The sequence below is a fragment of the Somniosus microcephalus genome, chromosome 6 (assembly GCF_052327205.1).
Source record: "Somniosus microcephalus isolate GS21.2 chromosome 6, FLI_Smic_1.0, whole genome shotgun sequence".
In the NCBI taxonomy this organism is placed as follows: Eukaryota; Metazoa; Chordata; class Chondrichthyes; order Squaliformes; family Somniosidae; genus Somniosus; species Somniosus microcephalus.
Window position 1 is genome coordinate 12338851 of NC_140992.1, and position 19314 is coordinate 12358164.

General features: G+C 45.4%; 1 protein-coding gene across 4 annotated transcripts in view; it reads left to right on the plus strand.

Annotated features, from left to right (window-relative positions):
* The window catches only part of slc7a14a (solute carrier family 7 member 14a), a 72703-nt gene that overhangs the window by 41747 nt on the left and 11642 nt on the right, over positions 1-19314 (plus strand). For all 4 annotated transcript variants that reach the window (XM_085989735.1, XM_085989736.1, XM_085989737.1 and 1 more), the window contains 3 exons: positions 3018-3254; positions 5114-5331; positions 8946-9092. In XM_085989735.1, the coding sequence (XP_085845861.1) occupies positions 3018-3254; positions 5114-5331; positions 8946-9092 (602 nt within the window). The remainder of the gene's footprint in view (positions 1-3017; positions 3255-5113; positions 5332-8945; positions 9093-19314) is intronic.

Sequence of the window (19314 nt, forward strand, 5' to 3'; positions counted from 1 at the left end):
ATCCTTACCCTGCTGAATAAACAGTGACTCCGTACAATTACACAGGAGTAACCCTTACCCTGCTGAATGGACAAGAACACTGCATATTTACACCTACGTCCGAGTTCTCACTAAAAATCTTGACTGGAGGCTTCCAGGATGCAATCCCTGATGTCAATATTTAAACATTTCTGTATTTAACATTTTAAAATTTTAATGATTACCCTTCCCATCTCTTGCTGACCTCACACCATGCTCTGACCCCATCCGAGAGGTAGAGTGAGTATCCAGTTGCCTTTCTTCTGATATCATGGCTCGATAGAGCATAGCTATAGGACTATGGATAAGAAAGTATGAGTAACATAGAAGGCCTTCACTAATTGGTTCTGTACATCACTCTGATAGAGTTTAGGGAACATAGGAATTGCTAGATGCAGACAAACCAAAGTCCATCTAATTGCATGATACAATGATAATGGAGTTGTTGGCTATTCACAGCAATCAATCTCCATCAATGAGTCTACAACAGACCCCCAGGGTTGTTTGTCAATCATTGGAGAAAGAAGATTTAAGGGGACATGATCCAGGTTGTTAAAATGCTGGCAGGCACAGATGTAGGATCTAAACAGATTACTTGACTTGAACTGTGAGTAAAGAACTATAAGACACAGGTAAAAGTTAACAAGCCAATAGTGAAACTACAGATTAGCAGAAACTATTTTTCGCACAGAGGGGAAGTGTTCTAAGGAGTTCTGAGTAAGGTTACAGGATGGTATCTAAATGTCTCTCTTTCTGATATGTGGAGCTCATTTTCAGGGAAGGAGCTGAGATGATCAACTCCTTTTAAAAAGGAGCTGGATAAACATCTGGTCGGGAATGAGATTGGAGACTGTCGGAATAGGTAGAGACTGAAATTATCAAATGCTCTGTGGAACACAATGCTTCCCATGATGATGGGATCGGGGAGGGAAGAGTTGGGGGAGGGGGTGGTGGGCTGGTGGAGTGTTGTTGATAGCAGCCAACTATTTGGAGATGGGAGGATAGATAAATAGAGAATTTAGGAGGAATTTCTTTACACAGAGTGTGGTGAAAATGTGGAAAGCCGCTGCCACGTGTAATGGTTGAAGCAGAGAGCATAATAAGTTAAGGGGAGGCTTGATGCATACACAAGGATAGAAGGGAATAGAGGGATATGGGGGCAGGGTCGGAAGAGGTAATTAGGGTGGGAGGTGTATAAACACCGGCATGGACCAGTTGGGCCGAATGGCCTGTTTCTGTGCTGTAAATTCTATATAATTTCACAGCTTTAAAATTATTTGTTGGAAGGATTAGGGGGGAGTTGAGAATTTTTTTCACCCAGAGGGTGGTGGGGGTCTGAAACTCACTGCCTGAAAGGGTGGTAGAGGCAGAAACCCTCCTCACATTTAGAAAGTACTGGGCTGTGCACTTGAAGAGCCGTAACCCACAGGGCTACAGACCAAGAGCTGGAAAGTGGGATTAGGGTGGATAGCTCTTTGTCGGCCGGCACAGACACGATGGGCCAAATGGCCTCCTTCTGTGCCGTAAATTACAATAATTCTATGACTCTATGATAATTCTATGTAATTTGAGGTCAGAACTGGAATCTGGAAGAGAAGCAAACCCCTTTATAGGATGTGTATCTTCCAGTGACGAGTTTGAATGAAGCGTCTACACCTGAAATCCATCTTTTCTCCTTCTAGCTGCTAATGGATCTCCCGTGTATTTACAACATTTTCCATTTTTGCTTCAGATTTCAGACTTGTAGGTTTTTTTTGGATAGTTAGTCAGGAGTTTTGCTTGTTTTTCTTTGGGATTCCAGGAATATTTACACAAACTATCCCTCAGGAGATTAAATGGGTGGGTAGAGTCTATGATAGGGGAGAGTGTACATGGACTGTAGGAGGAGATTAAATGGGTGGGTAGAGTCCATGATAGGGGAGAGTGTACATGGACTGTGGGAGGAGATTAAATGGGTGGGTAGAGTCCATGATAGGGGAGAGTGTACATGGACTGTGGGAGGAGATTAAATGGGTGGGTAGAGTCCATGATAGGGGAGAGTGTACATGGGCTGTGGGAGGAGATTAAATGGGTGGATAGAGTCCATGATAGGGGAGAGTGTACATGGGGCCATGGGAGGAAATTAAATGCGTAGGTAGAGTCCATGATAGGGGAGAGTGTACATGGACTGTGGGAGGAGATTAAATGGGTGGGTAGAGTCCATGATAGGGGAGAGTGTACATTAGCTGTGGGAGGAGATTAAATGGGTGGGTAGAGTCCATGATAGGGTAGAGTGTACATGGGCTGTGGAAGGAGATTAAATGGGTGGGTAGAGTCCATGATAGGGGAGAGTGTACATGGGCAGTGGGAGGAGATTAAATGGGTGGGTAGAGTCCATGATAGGGTAGAGTGTACATGGGCTGTGGAAGGAGATTAAATGGGTGGGTAGAGTCCATGATAGGGTAGAGTGTACATGGGCTGTGGGAGGAGATTAAATGGGTGGGTAGAGTCCATGATAGGGTAGAGTGTACATGGGCTGTGGGAGGAGATTAAATGGGTGGGTAGAGTCCATGATAGGGTAGAGTGTACATGGGCTGTGGAAGGAGATTAAATGGGTGGGTAGAGTCCATGATAGGGTAGAGTGTACATGGGCTGTGGGAGGAGATTAAATGGGTGGGTAGAGTCCATGATAGGGTAGAGTGTACATGGGCTGTGGGAGGAGATTAAATGGGTGGGTAGAGTCCATGATAGGGTAGAGTGTACATGGGCTGTGGAAGGAGATTAAATGGGTGGGTAGAGTCCATGATAGGGTAGAGTGTACATGGGCTGTGGGAGGAGATTAAATGGGTGGGTAGAGTCTATGATAGAGTAGGTGGTACATAGTCTGTGGATGGAGTGGTCTTGAATGACTTCTCGTATCCTGGGCTTTATTATATTTAGTGTTACGTTTTGACTGAAGGTTGCATTGATGTAGACTGCTCTCCCATGTTTATGCAGGTGTTTGCTCTTTTCTCTTCCAGGTGTGTGTTACGCTGAATTTGGTGTGCGAGTGCCTAAAACCACCGGCTCAGCCTACACCTACAGCTACGTGACGGTGGGGGAGTTTGTGGCATTCTTCATTGGGTGGAACCTGATTCTGGAGTATCTGATTGGCACAGCGGCTGGTGCCAGTGCTCTGAGCAGCATGTTTGACTCACTGGCCAACCACACCATCAGTCATTGGATAGTTGACTACGTGGGCACTTTAAATGGACTAGGTAGGTCAAAAATACAAATGCTGCTTGATCAAAGCAATAAAGAACATCTGAGTCAGAAGGTTGTGGGTTCAAGTCCCACTCCAGACACTTGAGCACAAAAATCTAGGCTGACTCTCCAGTGCAGTACTGAGGGAGTGCTGCACTGTCGGAGGTGCCATCTTTCGGATGAGACGTTAAACCGAGGCCCCGTCTGCTCTCTCAGGTGGACGTAAAAGATCCCATGGCACTATTTTGAAGAAGAGCAGGGGAGTTCTCCCCGGTGTCCTGGGCCAATATTTATCCCTCAATCAACCTCACTGGAACAGATTATCTGGTCATTATCACATTGCTGTTTGTGGGATCTTGCTGTGTGAAAATTGGCTGCCGCACTTCCTACATTACAACAGTGACTGCACTTCAAAAAGTAGCTCATTGGCTGTCAATGCTTTGGGAATTTCTGAGGTCATGAAAGGTGCTGTTTAAATACAAGTCTTTTTTTTTTACTCTGATCAAAACACTGGGGTCGTGTTTCTTGGTTTTATGGCGTTAGCTCTGTGTAATTTTAATTACGAATTGTTTGCTCACCTCTCCTTAAGGTGCTGACTCATGTTTAAAAGAAAGAACTTACATAGAATTTCATAAAATTACTTAGAATTTACAGCACAGAAACAGGCCATTCGGCCCAACTAGCCCATGCAGTGTTTATGCTCCACACGAGCCTCCTCCCATCCTATATCGCCACACCCTACCAGCATAACCTTCTATTCCTTTCTCCCTCATGTGTTTACCTAGCTTCCCCTTAAATTAATCTATGCTATTCACCTCAACCACTCCCTGTGGTAGCGAGTTCCACATTCTCACCACTCTCTGGGTGATGAAGTTTCTCCTGAATTTCTTATTAGAACTATGAGTGACCATCTTATATTTATGGCCCCCAGTTTTGGATTCTCCCACAAGTGTCAACATCTTCTCTTACGTCTACCCTATCAAACCCCTTCACAATCTTAAAGACCTCGATCAGGTCACCCCTCAGCCTTCTCTTTTCTAGAGAAAAGAACCCAAGCTTGTTGTATTTCTACAGCGCCTTTCACAACCTCAGGACATCCCAAAGTGCTTCACACCCAATGAAGTACCTGTACTTTTTTTTGAAGTTTAGTCACTGTTGTAATGTAGGAAACACAACAGCCAATTTGCGCAGAGAAAGGTCCCACAAACAGCAATGAGATGAATGATCAGATAATCAGTTTTAGTGATGCTGGTTGAGGGATAAATATTGGCCAGGACACCGGGGAGAACTCCCCCGCTCTTCTTCAAATAGTCCCGTGAGATCTTTTACACCCACCTGAGAGCGTAGATAGGACCTCGGTTTAACACTTCATCCGAACGGCTAAAACTATCTTTGTTGCCCCTTAAATCTCTTGGGTTAGATATTGGGTAGACTCCCTTGACATTGCCCCACCAATGTGCTTTAACTCCAATCTCAGAAGAGCGCCCCCAACTGTACTGGTGTGACTTTCTCCCTCTGGGTGTGCTTGAATGAAATTGGTATCTTTGTGCTAATTTTGTGGTTTGGACCCATACCTGCTGGGAACCACTTTAGCACTAACCTGACTCATTTAATATCGGATCCTTACAACAGCGGATGCCTATCAGTCCGAAGTAGATTTGATCCCTGGCCCCAGAGTGAAGCAATAACTTTGCCACTGCGCCATCGTCCAATTTCAGTGCCAAGTATTTCCGAGGACCTGGTGTTTGGCATTGCTGGCGACAGAGCTTTCTGAAAGAGGAGTTGGATCGGGCTAGTTGAAACGGCAGCTCGTTGGTCTCTGGTATCTCCTGTGACTGAGTGGCCCTGTTTTCCTGTGGTTTTATTTGTACAGGGAAAGGGGAAGAGTCCTATCCTGACATCCTGGCAATGTTCATCGCTGTCATCGTGACGGCCATCGTTTCCTTGGGGGTGAAGAATTCCGTGGGGTTCAACAACGTGCTGAACATCATCAACCTGGCTGCCTGGGTCTTCATCATGTTCTCGGGCCTCTTCTTCATCAACAGCGCCAACTGGGATGGAGGAAGGTTTCTACCTTTCGGATGGTCTGGGGTGAGTAACAACCCCTGCCGTTCTTTACTGGCCCATTCCTGGACGTAATGGGGGGGTAAAACTGGTCTGGCCAGTAGCGCAAAATGAGCGATCGTGAATCGGCTGTCCCTTCCACACCGCGAAGGATTGTCTTTTCCATTGAAGTGAGCAGAAAACGAATTTGGTGTGAAACGGGGCTGCCGATTCGCTATCACCAGTTTCGCGCTGCTGGTGAAGACTAACTTCACCCCCAAAATATTTCCTAGAAGCCGCCAGCCCCCATGGCTCAGTGAGTAAATGGTGCATCTCCTGATTATTAATATTTATATACAAGAAGGAACTATTAATATATATTATTTTTCTCTGCCCAACCAACAGAAGATAAGCGACAAGAAAATGATTTGACAGTTGCAGATGCTTGCACTGCCTCGTCATCCAATTTATATCAATTTTGTGTTTTTTTGCCCAAACCTGAAATTGAATTATTTTACGTGGTTTTCTGGCAGTATTTCAATACGAGCCATGGTGATTTTCTCGGCAGTGTTACGCCAGTGTTTTATAAATGGAACCCATGTGTTTATGACAAAATGGATACTTAGCTTATTAGCTTGGATGTATTCCAAAGAAAGCTGTGCCTTAGTTCACGGTGCAGCTGTTTCCCTGGTTGTTCTTCGTCTCTCAGGACTTGGCTTTGACCTGAGGTTTGGATCTGTGTTAAAAGACTGAGCAGTCCCAGGAACTGGGAGGGCCTAAACCTGCCGCTCGTAGACGGTTGGCAAAAATGGTTTCCTTGCTGGCAGAGGCAAGAGGAACATCACAGTATTGGGAGCAATCACGGAGAGGAACATCACAGTATTGGGAGCAATCACGGAGAGGAACATCACAGTATTGGGAGCAATCACGGAGAGGAACATCACAGTATTGGGAGCAATCACGGAGAGGAACATCACAGTATTGGGAGCAATCACGGAGAGGAACAACACAGTATTGGGAGTAATCACAGAGAGGAACATCACAGTATTGGGAGCAATCACTGTATTGGGAGCAATCACTGTATTGGGAGCACAATTAATATATCATGGGGTAGGTTTTGGTAGACCCTGCATGAGGTAAAAATAACAACAGTAATTCTGGAAACCCATGTGCTAATCTCTGGGCTCGATTCCCAGATCCCTGCCCCAGTGTGCCAAGCACCTCACAAAATGTACCCTCATGTTGAATTGCACTACCTTTGCAGAACATCAATAAACTGGCACATGGCTCTTTTGCATATCACAAGAGGAACGGATTTATCGAGTGCATCATCCATGAAGGTGGCATGTCTTTTGCATTCAGGGCCCGAAAGTTCCTGGCCATTCTCGCAGACTTTGGTGGAAGTCCATCGGTTGGGACCCGGTCATGCTATGTTCTGGCCAGATTGCAAAGTTTCCGTGATGTTCTTGTCAGGACGGTGCCTCCATGTCAGGACAGTGCCTCCATCGGCCCCAACAAGACCGTTGATAGATGGAGAGCGGGGACTCTCTGGGTCAGGGGTTCCCAGGCCCCAGCCCTTGGTTGAGACCCAGTCATTGGTCGGCACAGGCACTGGCCAATGGGGAGGGGTGTGGGGCCTGGACAATGTGGAACATTGCAGTATTGGGAGTGCGCCAATAAAAAACATGAGCAGACAATTTAAAAACAATTATTATTAATTATTACACGTGCCCCCTGACAAAGCAAGCTGCTTTGGCCAGATACATCCCCATTCAGCAGGGGGCGGGGGGGGGGGGCAACCTGGCACCATTCTCTCCAACCACCACCCCCCACCCCGCCAGCCTGGCAAGGTTCAGCTGATGTTCTGGCCTCTTCAGCAGGGGTCCCAAATGTGTCTTCAAAGGCAAGTGGGTCTGTGGATTTTTGGGTGAGTTAATGAATTTTGATGTGGTTTTTAAGGTGCTTTACTGAGTGAACTGGATAGATAGGAAGAAAGAATCTGGGACTAGCTTGGACAGCTCTTTCAAAGAGCCGGCACAGGCACGATGGGCCAAATGGTATCCTTCTGTGCTGTAAGATTCTATGATTCTAATCTACGAAAGAAAGACCTTGCATTTCTATAGCACCTTTCATGAGCTCAGGACGTCCCAAACCGCTTTACAGCCAAAGAAGTACGTTTGAAGTGTAGTCGCTGTTGTAATGTAGGAAACGCAGCAGCCAATATGTGCACAGCAAGCTCCCACAAACGGCAATGTGATAATGACCAGATAATTTGTTTTTAGGTGTTGATTGTGGGCTAAATAGTGGCCAGGACACTGGGGAGAAATCGCTGCATTTCTTCGAAATAGTTGTAGGACCACTGCTTTTCTTGATATATATTAATGACTTGGACTTGGGTGTACAGGGCACAATTTCAAAATTTGCAGGTGACACTTAACTTGGAAGTATAGTGAACAGTGAGGAGGATAGTGATAGACTTCAAGAAGACATAGACAGGCTGGTGGAATGGGTGGACACGTGGCAGATGAAATTTAACGCAGAAAATTGCGAAGTGATACATTTTGGTAGGAAGAACGAGGAGAGGCAGTATAAACTAAAGGGTACAATCCTAAAGGGGGTGCATGAACAGAGAGACCTGGGGGTATGTGTGCACAAAACGTTGAAGGTGGCAGGGCAGGTTGAGAAAGTGGTTAAAAAAGCATACAGGATCCTGGGCTTCATAAATAGAGGCATAGAGTACAAAAGCAAAGAAGTTATGATGAACTTTTATCAAACACTGGTTTGGCCTCAACTGGAGTATTGTGTCCAATTCTGGGCACCACACTTTAGGAAGGATGTGAAGGCCTTAGAGAGGGTGCAGAAAAGATTTATGAGAATGATTCCAGGGATGAGGGACTTCAGTTATGTGGATAGACTGGAGAAGCTGGCATTGTTCTCCTTAGAGCAGAGAAGGTTGAAAGGAGATTTGATAGAGGTGTTCAAAATCATGAGGGGTCTGGATAGAGTAGATAGAGAGAAACTGTTCCCATTGGCGTAAGCGTCGAGAATCAGAGGACACAGATTTAAGGTGATTGGCAAAAGAATCAAAGGCGACATGAGGAAAAACTTTTTTACTCAGCGAGTGGTTAGGATCTGGAATTCACTGCCTGAAAGGGTGGTGGAGGCAGATTCAATCACAGCTTTCAAAAGGGAGTTGGATAAGTACCTGAGGGGAAAAAATTGCAGAGCTACAGGAAAAGGGCGGGGGAGTGGGACTAGCTGAAGTGCTCTTGCAGAGAGCCGGCATGGGCTCGAAAGGCCGAATGGCCTCCTGTGCTGTAACCATTCTATGATTCTCGTGCTGCGGGATCTTTCACATCCAGCTGAGAGAGCAGACGGGCTCGGTTTGACATCTCATCTGAAAGAGGGCACCTCTGACAGTGCAGCACTCCCTCAGTACTGCATTAGGAGTGTCGGCCTGGATTTTGTGCTCAAGTCGCTGGAGTGGGACTTGAACCCACGACCTTCTGACTCGGAAGTGAGAGTGCTGCCCACTAAGCCATGGCCGACACATCCATTGGACCTGGATACATGGGTTCAAACAGGACTTGCCAAGTATCTAATTTCTATAAATCTTGTTCTTTCCCCCAAAAATCTCTTATTTTACAATCCGCTGATTGCAGGTGCTCCAGGGCGCGGCAACATGTTTCTATGCGTTCATTGGGTTCGACATAATCGCCACGACTGGAGAGGAAGCAAAGAATCCAAACACTTCCATTCCGTACGCCATCACTGCCTCCCTGGTGATCTGCCTGACTGCATACGTGTCTGTGAGTGAAAATATAATTTTCTACCATTAAATGTGATTCAAATCTCCAATAGTTAATTAAATGCAGCTGCAGTTGGGGAACAAAGAGTCTGTTCCCTTTCCAATTGGCCGCGGGAAAACAGCTCACCTGGCGGATGGACCAATGGCGGGAGTGTGGGGGGCGTGGAGGTTCGAGGCAGGAGGTCATGTGATAAATCCTCCAGGAATACGTCCTATCAGAGTTGGCAACCCTAGTCCATGGCCAAACAACCTGCCTACATTCACCATCTAGGCTCACACATGAGGAATGAAGCATCAAATCAAATCAACTTTTATTGTCATTGTTAGTGCACAAGTGCAGTACAACGAAATGTAGGCTTGCGGCTCCCGAGAGTGTACAATTTGGATTAGGACACTTAAACATTTCAACATGGGGCTTTATTACAGGAAGAGTCAGGAGAGGAAGGGAGACTCCTTTTTATTGTCAAGCAGCTCAGCAGGTCTATTATGCATGGAATGATTGAAAGGAATAAAAGAGATGAGGTAAATTAGGAAGTACTAGCAAGCTTGGGGAGATGGTGAGAGGAAGGAAAGGGGGAGGATAAAAGAGATCCACAATTCTAATGTCCTGGGAAAAGAATTGTTAATTACTTGATAACCCAAACATCTGCCAGGTCCATCGTGTGAAATGAGGCGACGTGGGCCATCCATGAAATTGTCAGCAGTTCATCGCCAGAAAAGAGAAGACTGAGGGGTGACCTGATAGAGGTCTTCAAGATTATGAAGGGTTTTGATAGGGTAGATGTAGAGAAGATGTTTTCACTTGTGGGCAAGACCAGAACTAGGAGCTATAAATGTTAAGATAGTCACTAATAAATCCAATAGGGAAATCAGGAGAAACTTTACCCAGAGAGTGGTTAGAATGTGGAACTCGCTGCCACAGGGAGTGGTTGAGGTGAATAGCACAGATGCATTCAAGGGGAATCCAGATAAACACATGAGGGAGAAAGGAACAGAAGGATATGTTGATGGGGTTAGATGAAGAGGGGTGGGAGGAGGCTTGTGTGGAGCATAAACACTGGCATAGATCTGATGGGCCAAATGGCCTATTTCTGTGCTGTAATACTTTGTAACACTTTGTAGTTCCTCTCTGCCCCCAGAAGGATAACCACATTCCCGTGACAATATAATTGGAATGGGAGGAGGCCATTCAGCCCCTCAACCCTGTTCCACTATTCGGTTACACCATGGCTGATCTGTACCTTAACTCCATTTACCTGCCTTGTCTCCATATCGCTTGACACCCTTAACCAACAAAATATCTATTGATGTCAGTCTTGAAATTTTCTATTGACCCCCGGCATCCACAGCCTTTTGGGGGAGAGAGTTCCAGATTTCCACTACCCGTTGTGTGAAGAAGTGCTTCCTGATATCACCGCTGAACAGCCTGGCTCTAATTTTAAGGTTATGCCCCCTTTTTCTGGACTCCCCCCACCAGAGGAAATAGTTTCTCTCGATCTACCCAATTGAATTCCTTTATCATTTTAAAGACCTTGATTAGATCACCAGCACTTGGATGCTCACTGAATCTGAACCAAATATAATAGCAGATGGATAGACCTACATTCAGGGAGGCTCTAGGGGAATCGAGGGATATGGAGATCAGGCGGGAAAGTGGAGTTGAGGTCGATGATCAGCCATGATCTTATTGAATGGCGGAGCAGGATTGAGGAGCTGTATGGCCGACTCCTGCTCCTATTTCTTATGTTCTTATGTTCAGCTTCTCAAAGTTGTAAATAAGTTTTTTGGGAATTCCAAGATTCCCTAATAAAATATTCACAATTTTTGATTGAGATATGCGTGAATATCCTTAGGTAATGGGATTCCCAACATTGTTGAGTCTATTACTGCACCAATGATTTGGAAATGGTTTTCCCTTATAGGCGAGGGAGCTGCTGATGTTTTAGGTTAGACAAATAGGTGGAAGCTTTTGCACTCAGTTTCCCTCCTGTGCAAATTTGCTGAACGGTTGTTTCTCAGAGAAAAGCCAACTGCATCGGCACTCCGTCCAGCCCCTGGCTCTGGTTCCATACTCTTCCCACTCTTGGTCCAAATTTTTTTTTCATTCAAGGGATGTGGATGTCACCGGCAAGGCCTGCTTTTATTGCCCGTCCCTAGTCGCCCTCGAGAAGGTGGTGGTGAGCCACCATCTTGGATACAATTGAATGGCTTGTTAGGCCATTTCAAAGGGCAGCTAAGATTCAACCACATTGCTGTGGGTCTGGAGTCACATATAGGCCAGACCGGCTAAGGACTGCAGATTTCCTTCCCTAAAGGACATCAGTGAACCAGATGGGTTTTTACGACAATCCGATAGTTTCATGGTCGCCATTACTGATACTAGCTTTTTATTCCAGATTTATTTATTTAATTATTTGAATTTAAATTCCCCAGCTGCCGTGGTGGGATTTGAACTCACGTTTCTGGATCATTAATCTGGAGCCAGCCTCCCTCCCATCAGGGCGGCCACATTGTGGAGCTGCCTGCAGTGAGTGTTAGATGACATTGGCTCCCCTTGACTCCTGGCCTCGGTGCTGGCCACTTGCCTCACTCCACCCTCACTTCCCCCTAGGCCCAACAGTAGTTAGACCTGATCTACCCACTCCCTCCCACACCTTAGTGGCACCTCCAGGCTTTGGCCTCCCTGCAGACCCTGAATGCAAGAGTGTTTCTCGTGAAGACACTGGTTCATGATGCAATAGAAATCCATAAGTGCCTTGTGTTCCCTCACACCAGTCTTCTTGTGCCAGCCGAGATAGAGTGAGCAGTATATTTGACCATGAGAGGCATCACATGCAAGCTTCAGCAACAGAAGTCACCAAATAGTGATCGGGATGTGGGATCCCTGTCTGGCTTCCCCCTTTCTCATCTCAGTAAGAACATAAGTAGGAGCAGGAGTCGGCCATTCGGCCCCTCAAGCCTGCTCCACCACTCAAAATGATCATGGCTGATCATCGACCTCAACTCCACTTTCCTGCACTTTCCCCATATTCCTTGATTCCCTTAATATCCAAAAATCTATCGATCTCTGTCTTGAATATACTCAACGACTGAGCCTCCACAGCCCTCTGGGGTAGAGAATTCCAAAGATTCACCACCCTCTGAGTGAAGAAATTTCCTAATGTCATAAATGGCCAACCCCTTATTCTGAGACTGTGACCCCTGGTTCTAGACTCCCCAGTGAGGGGAAACATCCGCCTTGCAGCTACCCTGTCAAGCCCTGTAAGAATTTTGCATGTTTCAATGAGATCACCTCTCATTCTTCTAAACTCTAGAGAATATAGGCCCAATCTACTCAATCTGTCCTCATTGGACAATTCCCCCATCCCAGGAATCAGTCTGGTGAACCTTCGCTGCACTCCCTCTATGGCAGGTATATCCTTCCTTTGGTAAGGAGACCAAAACTGTACACAATACTCCAGGAGTGGTCTCACCAGGGCCCTATATAATTGCAGTAAGACATCTTTATTCTTATACTCAAATCCTCTTGTAATAAAGGCCAACATACCATTTGCTTTCCCAATTGCTTGCTGTACCTGCATGTTAACTTTCAGTGATTCATGCACAAGGACCCAAGTCCCTCTAAACACCAACATTTCCCAATCTTTCAATATTTTTCCTACCAAAGTGGATATCTCCACATTATATTCCATTTGCCATCTTCTTGCCCACTCACTTAGCCTGTCTATATCCCCTTGAAGCCTCTTTGCATCCTCCTCACAACTTACATTCCCACCTAGCTTTGTATCATCAGCAAACTTGGATTTTTACATTTGGTCCACTCATCCAAATCATTGATATAGATTGTGAATAGCTGAGGCCCAAGCACTGATCCTTGCGGTACCCCACTAGTCACAGCCTGCCAATCCGAGAGTGACCCATTTATTCCTATTCTCTATTTTCTGTCCGTTAACCAATCTTCAGTCCATGCTAGTATGTTACCCCCAATCCCATGAGCCCTAATTTTGTTTAATAACCTCTTGTGTGGCACCTTATCGAATGCTTTCTGAAAATCCAAATACACCACATCCACTGGTTCCCCTTATCTATTCTGTTAGTTACAACCTCAAAAAACTCTAACAGATTTGTCAAACATGATGTCCCTTTCATAAATCCATGTTGACTCTGCCCAATCTTTTTATTATTTTCTGAGTGCCCTGATAAGAACATAAGAACATAAGAAATAGGAGCAGGAGTAGGCCAATCGGCCCCTCGAGCCTGCTCCGCCATTCAATAAGATCATGGCTGATCTGATCCTAACCGCCAATCTACTATCACAGAACCATCTCCTCAATCTAACAGAATTAGACACACGAAATCGGAGTAGGATCAGGCTACACGGCCCCTGGGCCCGCTCCGCTACCCACAGGGCCATGTCCGATCCGAACCTAGACTCATGTCCAAATTCCTGCCCGCTCCCCGTAACCCTTTATTCCCTTTACTTCTAGGAAACTGTCTATTTCTGTTTTAAATTTATGTAATGATGTAGCTTCTACAGCTTTTTGGGGCAGCATATTCCATGGACCTACCACCCTCTGAGTGAAGTAGTTCCTCCTCATCTCAGTTTTGAAAGAGCAGCCCCTTATTCTAAGACTATGCCCCCTAGTTCTAGTTTCACCCATCATCGGGAACATCCTCCCCGCATCCACCCGATCCAACCCCTTCACAATCTTATATGTTTCAATAAGATCGCCTCTCATTCTTCTGAACTCCAATGAGTAGAGTCCCAATCTACTCAACCTCTCCTCATATGTCCATCCCCTCATCCCCGGGATTAACCGAGTGAACCTTCTTTGTACTGACTCAAGAGCAAGTATGTCTTTTCTTAAGTATGGACACCAAAGCTGTATGCAGTATTCCAGGTGCGGTCTCACCAATACCTTGTACAACTGAAGCAATACCTCCCTATTTTTATATTCTACCCCCCTAGCAATGAAAGCCAACATTCCATTGGCCTTCTTAATCACTTGCTGCACCTGCATACTAACCTTTTGAGTTTCGTGCACCAGGACCCCCAGATCCCTTTGTACTTCAGTACTTTCCAGTTTCTTGCCATTAAAATAATAACTTGCTCTACGATTTTTCCTGCCAAAGTGCATAACCTCACACTTTCCAGTATTGTATTCCATCTGCCAAATCTCTGCCCACTTACTTAGCCTGTCTATGTCCCCTTGCAGGTTTTTTTATGTCCTCCTCACTCACTACTTTCCCTCCCATCTTAGTATCATCTGCAAACTTTGATATGTTACACTCGGTCCCCTCCTCCAAATCGTTAATATAGATTGTAAAGAGTTGGGGACCCAGCACTGACCCCTGCGGAACACCACTAGTTACTGATTGCCAGTCTGAGAATGAACCATTTATCCCAACTCTCTGCCTTCTGTTAGATAGCCAATCCTCTATCCATGCCAGAATATTACCCCCAATCCTGTGATTTTTTTATCTTAAGCAATAATCTTTTGTGTGGCACCTTGTCAAATGCCTTTTGGAAGTCTAAATACACTACGTCCACTGGTTCCCCTTTATCCACCCTATATGTTACTTCCTCAAAGAACTCCAGCAAATTTGTCAAACATGACTTCCCCTTCATAAAACCATGCTGACTTTGTCCTATTAAATTATGATTATCCAAATGTCCTGTTACTGTCTCCTTAATAATGGACTCCAAAATTTTACCTACCACAGATGTTAGGCTAACCGGTCTATAGTTTCCAGCCTTCTGTCTACTGCCCTTTTTAAATAAGGGTGTTACATTAGCAGTTTTCCAGTCTGCCGGGACATTTGCTGAGTCCAGGGAGTTTTGGAAAATTATTACCAATGCATCCACAATCCCTACCGCCACTTCCCTCAAGACCCTAGGATGTAAGCCATCCGGTCCAGGTGATTTGTCCGCCTTGAGTCCCATTATTTTACCGAGTACCACTTCCTTAGTGATTTTGATCGTGTTTAGCTCCTCCCCCCCATAGCCCCCTGTTTGTCCAGTGTTGGGATATTCTTAGTGTCTTCTACTGTAAAGACTGATACAAAATATTCATTGAGTGTTTTTGCCATCTCCATATTTCCCACCATTAATTTCCCGGTCTCATCCTCTAAGGGACCAATATTTACTTTAGCCACCCTTTTTCTTTTTATATAACTATAAAAACTCTTACTATCTGTTTTTATATTTTTTGCTAATTTACTTTCATAATCTATCTTCCCTTTCTTAATCAATCTTTTTGTTATTTTTTGCTGTCTTTTAAAGTTTTCCCAATCCTCTATCCTCCCACTAGATATGGCTACCTTATATGCCCTTGTTGTTAGTCGAATACTATCCTTAATTTCTTTACTTAGCCACGGATGGCTGTCTTTTCTTTTACACCCTTTTCTTCTCAGTGGAATATATATTTTTTGGAAGTTGTAAAATAACTCCTTAAATGTACACCACTGATCATGTATCGTCTTACCCTTTAATCTATTTTCCCAATCCACTCTACTCACGTTACCACGTCCTTAATAATAGATTCAAGCATTTTCCCTCCTCCTGATGTCAGGCTAACTGGTCTGTAGTTCCCCGTTTTCTCTCTCCCTCCTTTCTTAAATAATGGGGTTACATTTGCTACCTTTCAGTCTGCAGGAACCATTCTAGAATCTATGGAATTTTGGAAGATGACAACAAATGCATCCATTATCTCTATAGCCACCTCTTTTACAACCCTAGGATGTAGGCCACAGATTCATGGGATTTATCTGCTTTCAGTCCCATTAATTTCTCCAGTACTATTTTTTTACTAATACTAATTACTTTCAGTTCCTCATTCTCGCTAGACCCTTGGTTCTCCACTATTTCTGGGAAGTTTTTTTGCGTCTTCTTCTGTGAAGACAGACACAAGCATTTGTTTAATTTCTCAGCCATTTCCTTATTCCCCATTATAATTTCTCCTGTCTCAGCCTGTAAGGGACCCGCACTTACTTTCGCTAATCTTTTCCTTTTTACATACATATAGAAGCTTTTACAGTCTGTTTTTATGTATCTCACTAGTTTACTCTCATATTCTATTTTCCGTTTCTTTATCAATTTCTTGGTCCTCCTTTGCTGAATTCTAAAATCCTCCCAATCCTCAGGCTTACTACACTTTTTGGGCAACATTATAAGCCTCTTCCTTTAATCTAATACTCTCTTTAATTTCTCTTGTTAGCCACGGTTGGACCATTTTTCCTGTGGTATTTTTTATTCCTTAAGGGAACGTATATTCGTTGCGAACTATGAATTATTGCTTTAAATGTTTGCCATTGCTTTTCTACTGTCAAATCTTTTAACCTATTTTCCCAATGTACCTTAGCCAACTCACCTCTCTTTCTTGCGTTGTTTGCTTTGTTCAACTTTTGAACCCTAGTTTCGGATTTAACAGCACATTTAACAGCCCATTGTAATACGCCCCATCGCTCCTCTAAGGTCAGTGAACACGAACCAGGATTGAACTAAGGATCTTGTAGGCCTGTTTGTAGGTGAGGTGGGAGTGGTCACTGCAACACCCATTGAGTCTTCGGTGTGAGCCCCCCCTTCGTTCCTAGGGTTACCCGTGTCCCTGGGGTGCATTGCCTGCCGAATATCTAACCTAAAAGATCCCAAGAGACTTGAGTGAAGCAGGAAACCAAGACACGGAAGAGAATAACACAGCTGATCTCTGGCCGAGAGCCTTCCTGGCAGTTCTGTTAAATGTTCCATTACGTTTATTTCAGCATTAATGCTGCACTTTGCAGCAATATGCTCCGTTTGAGCTGTTGCCAGGAGTCCCTCCAGTAATATGTGAGCAGATGGGATACAGTGACACACAAGCAATGGTAATAGAGATATCTGAATATAAATCTAAAGTCAAACCATCAAACAGATTGGGATAAACCCTAAAATAACACCTTGCATTAAAAATAGATACTGTAATTAGCAATTTATAAGGAGTCAAGGAAACTCGCTTCATCAACGTTAAGTCCAAGGGGGAGAGGTTAAAAATGAGTATACTCCGAGTAAGAAGGACGTGAGGTGGAACATGTTCATCCAACGGTCGTCAATTTGTAGGGTACGTTACCAGAGGGGGGTGTTGAGATGGGCTTATAAGTCCGTCCGAGAAACCATTGATGCTTTTCTGGAGAAAGAAGGGATATGGGGAGAAGATGGGTCGGTGGGGTTGGGGATATGGGGAGAAGGTGGGTAGGTGGGGTTGGGGATATGGGGAGAAGGTGGGTAGGTGGGGTTGAGGGATAGGATGCGAAGGTGGGTAGGTGGGGTTGAGGGATATGGGGCAAAGGTGGGTAGGTGGGGTTGAGAGATATGGGGAGAAAGTGGGTAGGTGGGGTTGAGGGATATGGGGAGAAGGTGGGTAGGTGGGGTTGAGGGATATTGGGGAGAAGGTGGGTAGGTGGGGTTGAGGGATATTGGGGAGAAGGTGGGTAGGTGGGGCTGAGGGATATGGGGAGAAGGGGGGTAGGTGGGGTTGGGGGATATGAGGAGAAAGTGGGTAGGTGGGGTTGAGGGATATGGGGAGAAGGTGGATAGATTGGGTGGAGGTACATAGAGAGAAGGTGGGTAGGTGGGGTTGAGGGATATCGGAAAATGGTGGGTAGGTGGGGTTGAGGGATATGGGGAGAAGGTGGGTAGGTGGGGTTGGGGGATATGGGGAGAAGGTGGGTTGGTGGGGTGGAGGGATATGGGGCAAAGGTGGGTGGGTGGGGTGGAGGGATATGGGGCAACGGTGGGTAGGTGGGGTTGAGGGATATGGGGAGAAGGTGGGTAGTTGGGCTGGAGGGATATGGGGAGAAGGTTGGTGGGTGGGGTGGAAGGATATGGGGCAAAGGTGGGTAGGTGGGGTTGAGTGATATGGGGAGAAGGTGGGTTGGCGGGGTTGAGGGATAGGATGAGTAGCGGTGGTGAAGGGATATGGGGAGAAGGTGGGTTGGCGGGGTTGAGGGATATGGGGAGAAGGTGGGTAGGTGGGGTTGAGGGATATGAGAGAAGGTGGGTAGGTGGGGTTGAGGGATATGGGGAGAAGGTGGGTAGGTGGGTTGAGGGATATGGGCAGTAGGTGGGTAGGTGGGTTGAGGGATATAATGAAAAGGTGGGTGGGGGGTTGAGGGAAATAATGAGAAGGTGGGTAGGTGGGGTTGAGGGTTATGGGGAGAAGGTGGATAGGTGGGGTTGAGGGAAATAATGAGAAGGTGGGTAGGTGGGGTTGTGGGTTATGGGGAGAAGGTGGATAGGTGGGGTTGAGGGTTAAGAGGAGAAGGTGGGTAGGTGGGGTTGAGGGCTATGGGGAGAAGGATAGGTGGGGTTGAGGGTTAAGAGGAGAAGGTGGGTAGGTGGGGTTGATCTATTAAAAGGACAAAGGCTTTATTGGGTCTAATGGTCATTTCTTTTGACAGTTCAAAAGACGCTTAACTTTATTGGAACTTTGTAGTTCTGAAGAGCTATGTCTTGATTTTTTTTTCTATGAATTGTGATTGATGTAGTGAATACAGTGACAGTCAAAATAGAAGGACGAAAGAAAGAACTTGCATTTATATCATGATTTCAGGACGTCCCAAGCATTTTACAGCCAATGAAGTACTTTTGAAATGTAGTCACTGTTGTAATGTCGGAAACGCGGCAATCAATTTTTGTACGGAAAGCTCCCAGACAGAAAATGAGCTGAGAGACCAGTAAACCTGTTTTTGTTTTAGGTCGATGACCTGTCATCAGAACTGGAAGATAACAGAGATGGACAGCTTTTAAGCAAATGCAGCTCTGTTCATTAGTAACATCTTCCCGTTCTGATGCAAGCTCGTCGACCTGAAACGTTAACTCAGTTTCTCTCTCCACAGATGCTGCCTGACCTGAGTATTTCCAGCATTTTCTGCTTTTATTTTCAGATTTCCAGCATCCGTAGTATTTGCACTTGTTGATAGATTTTCATGAGGTAAGGGTATCGAGGGATATGGGGCAAAGGCGGGTAAATGGAGTTGAATTCCAGGTCAGCTTTGATATGATTGAATGGCGGAACAGGCTCGAGGGGCTGAATGGCCTCCTCCTGTCCCCATGTAGCATACCACACTACACACTCTATAATACACTGTACAGCATAAGGTGTAAAAAAAAAAGCTTTACCAGAACTGAGAGGTTATAATCATCAGGACAGACTGCACAGGCTGCGGCTCTTTTCTCTGGAAAAGAG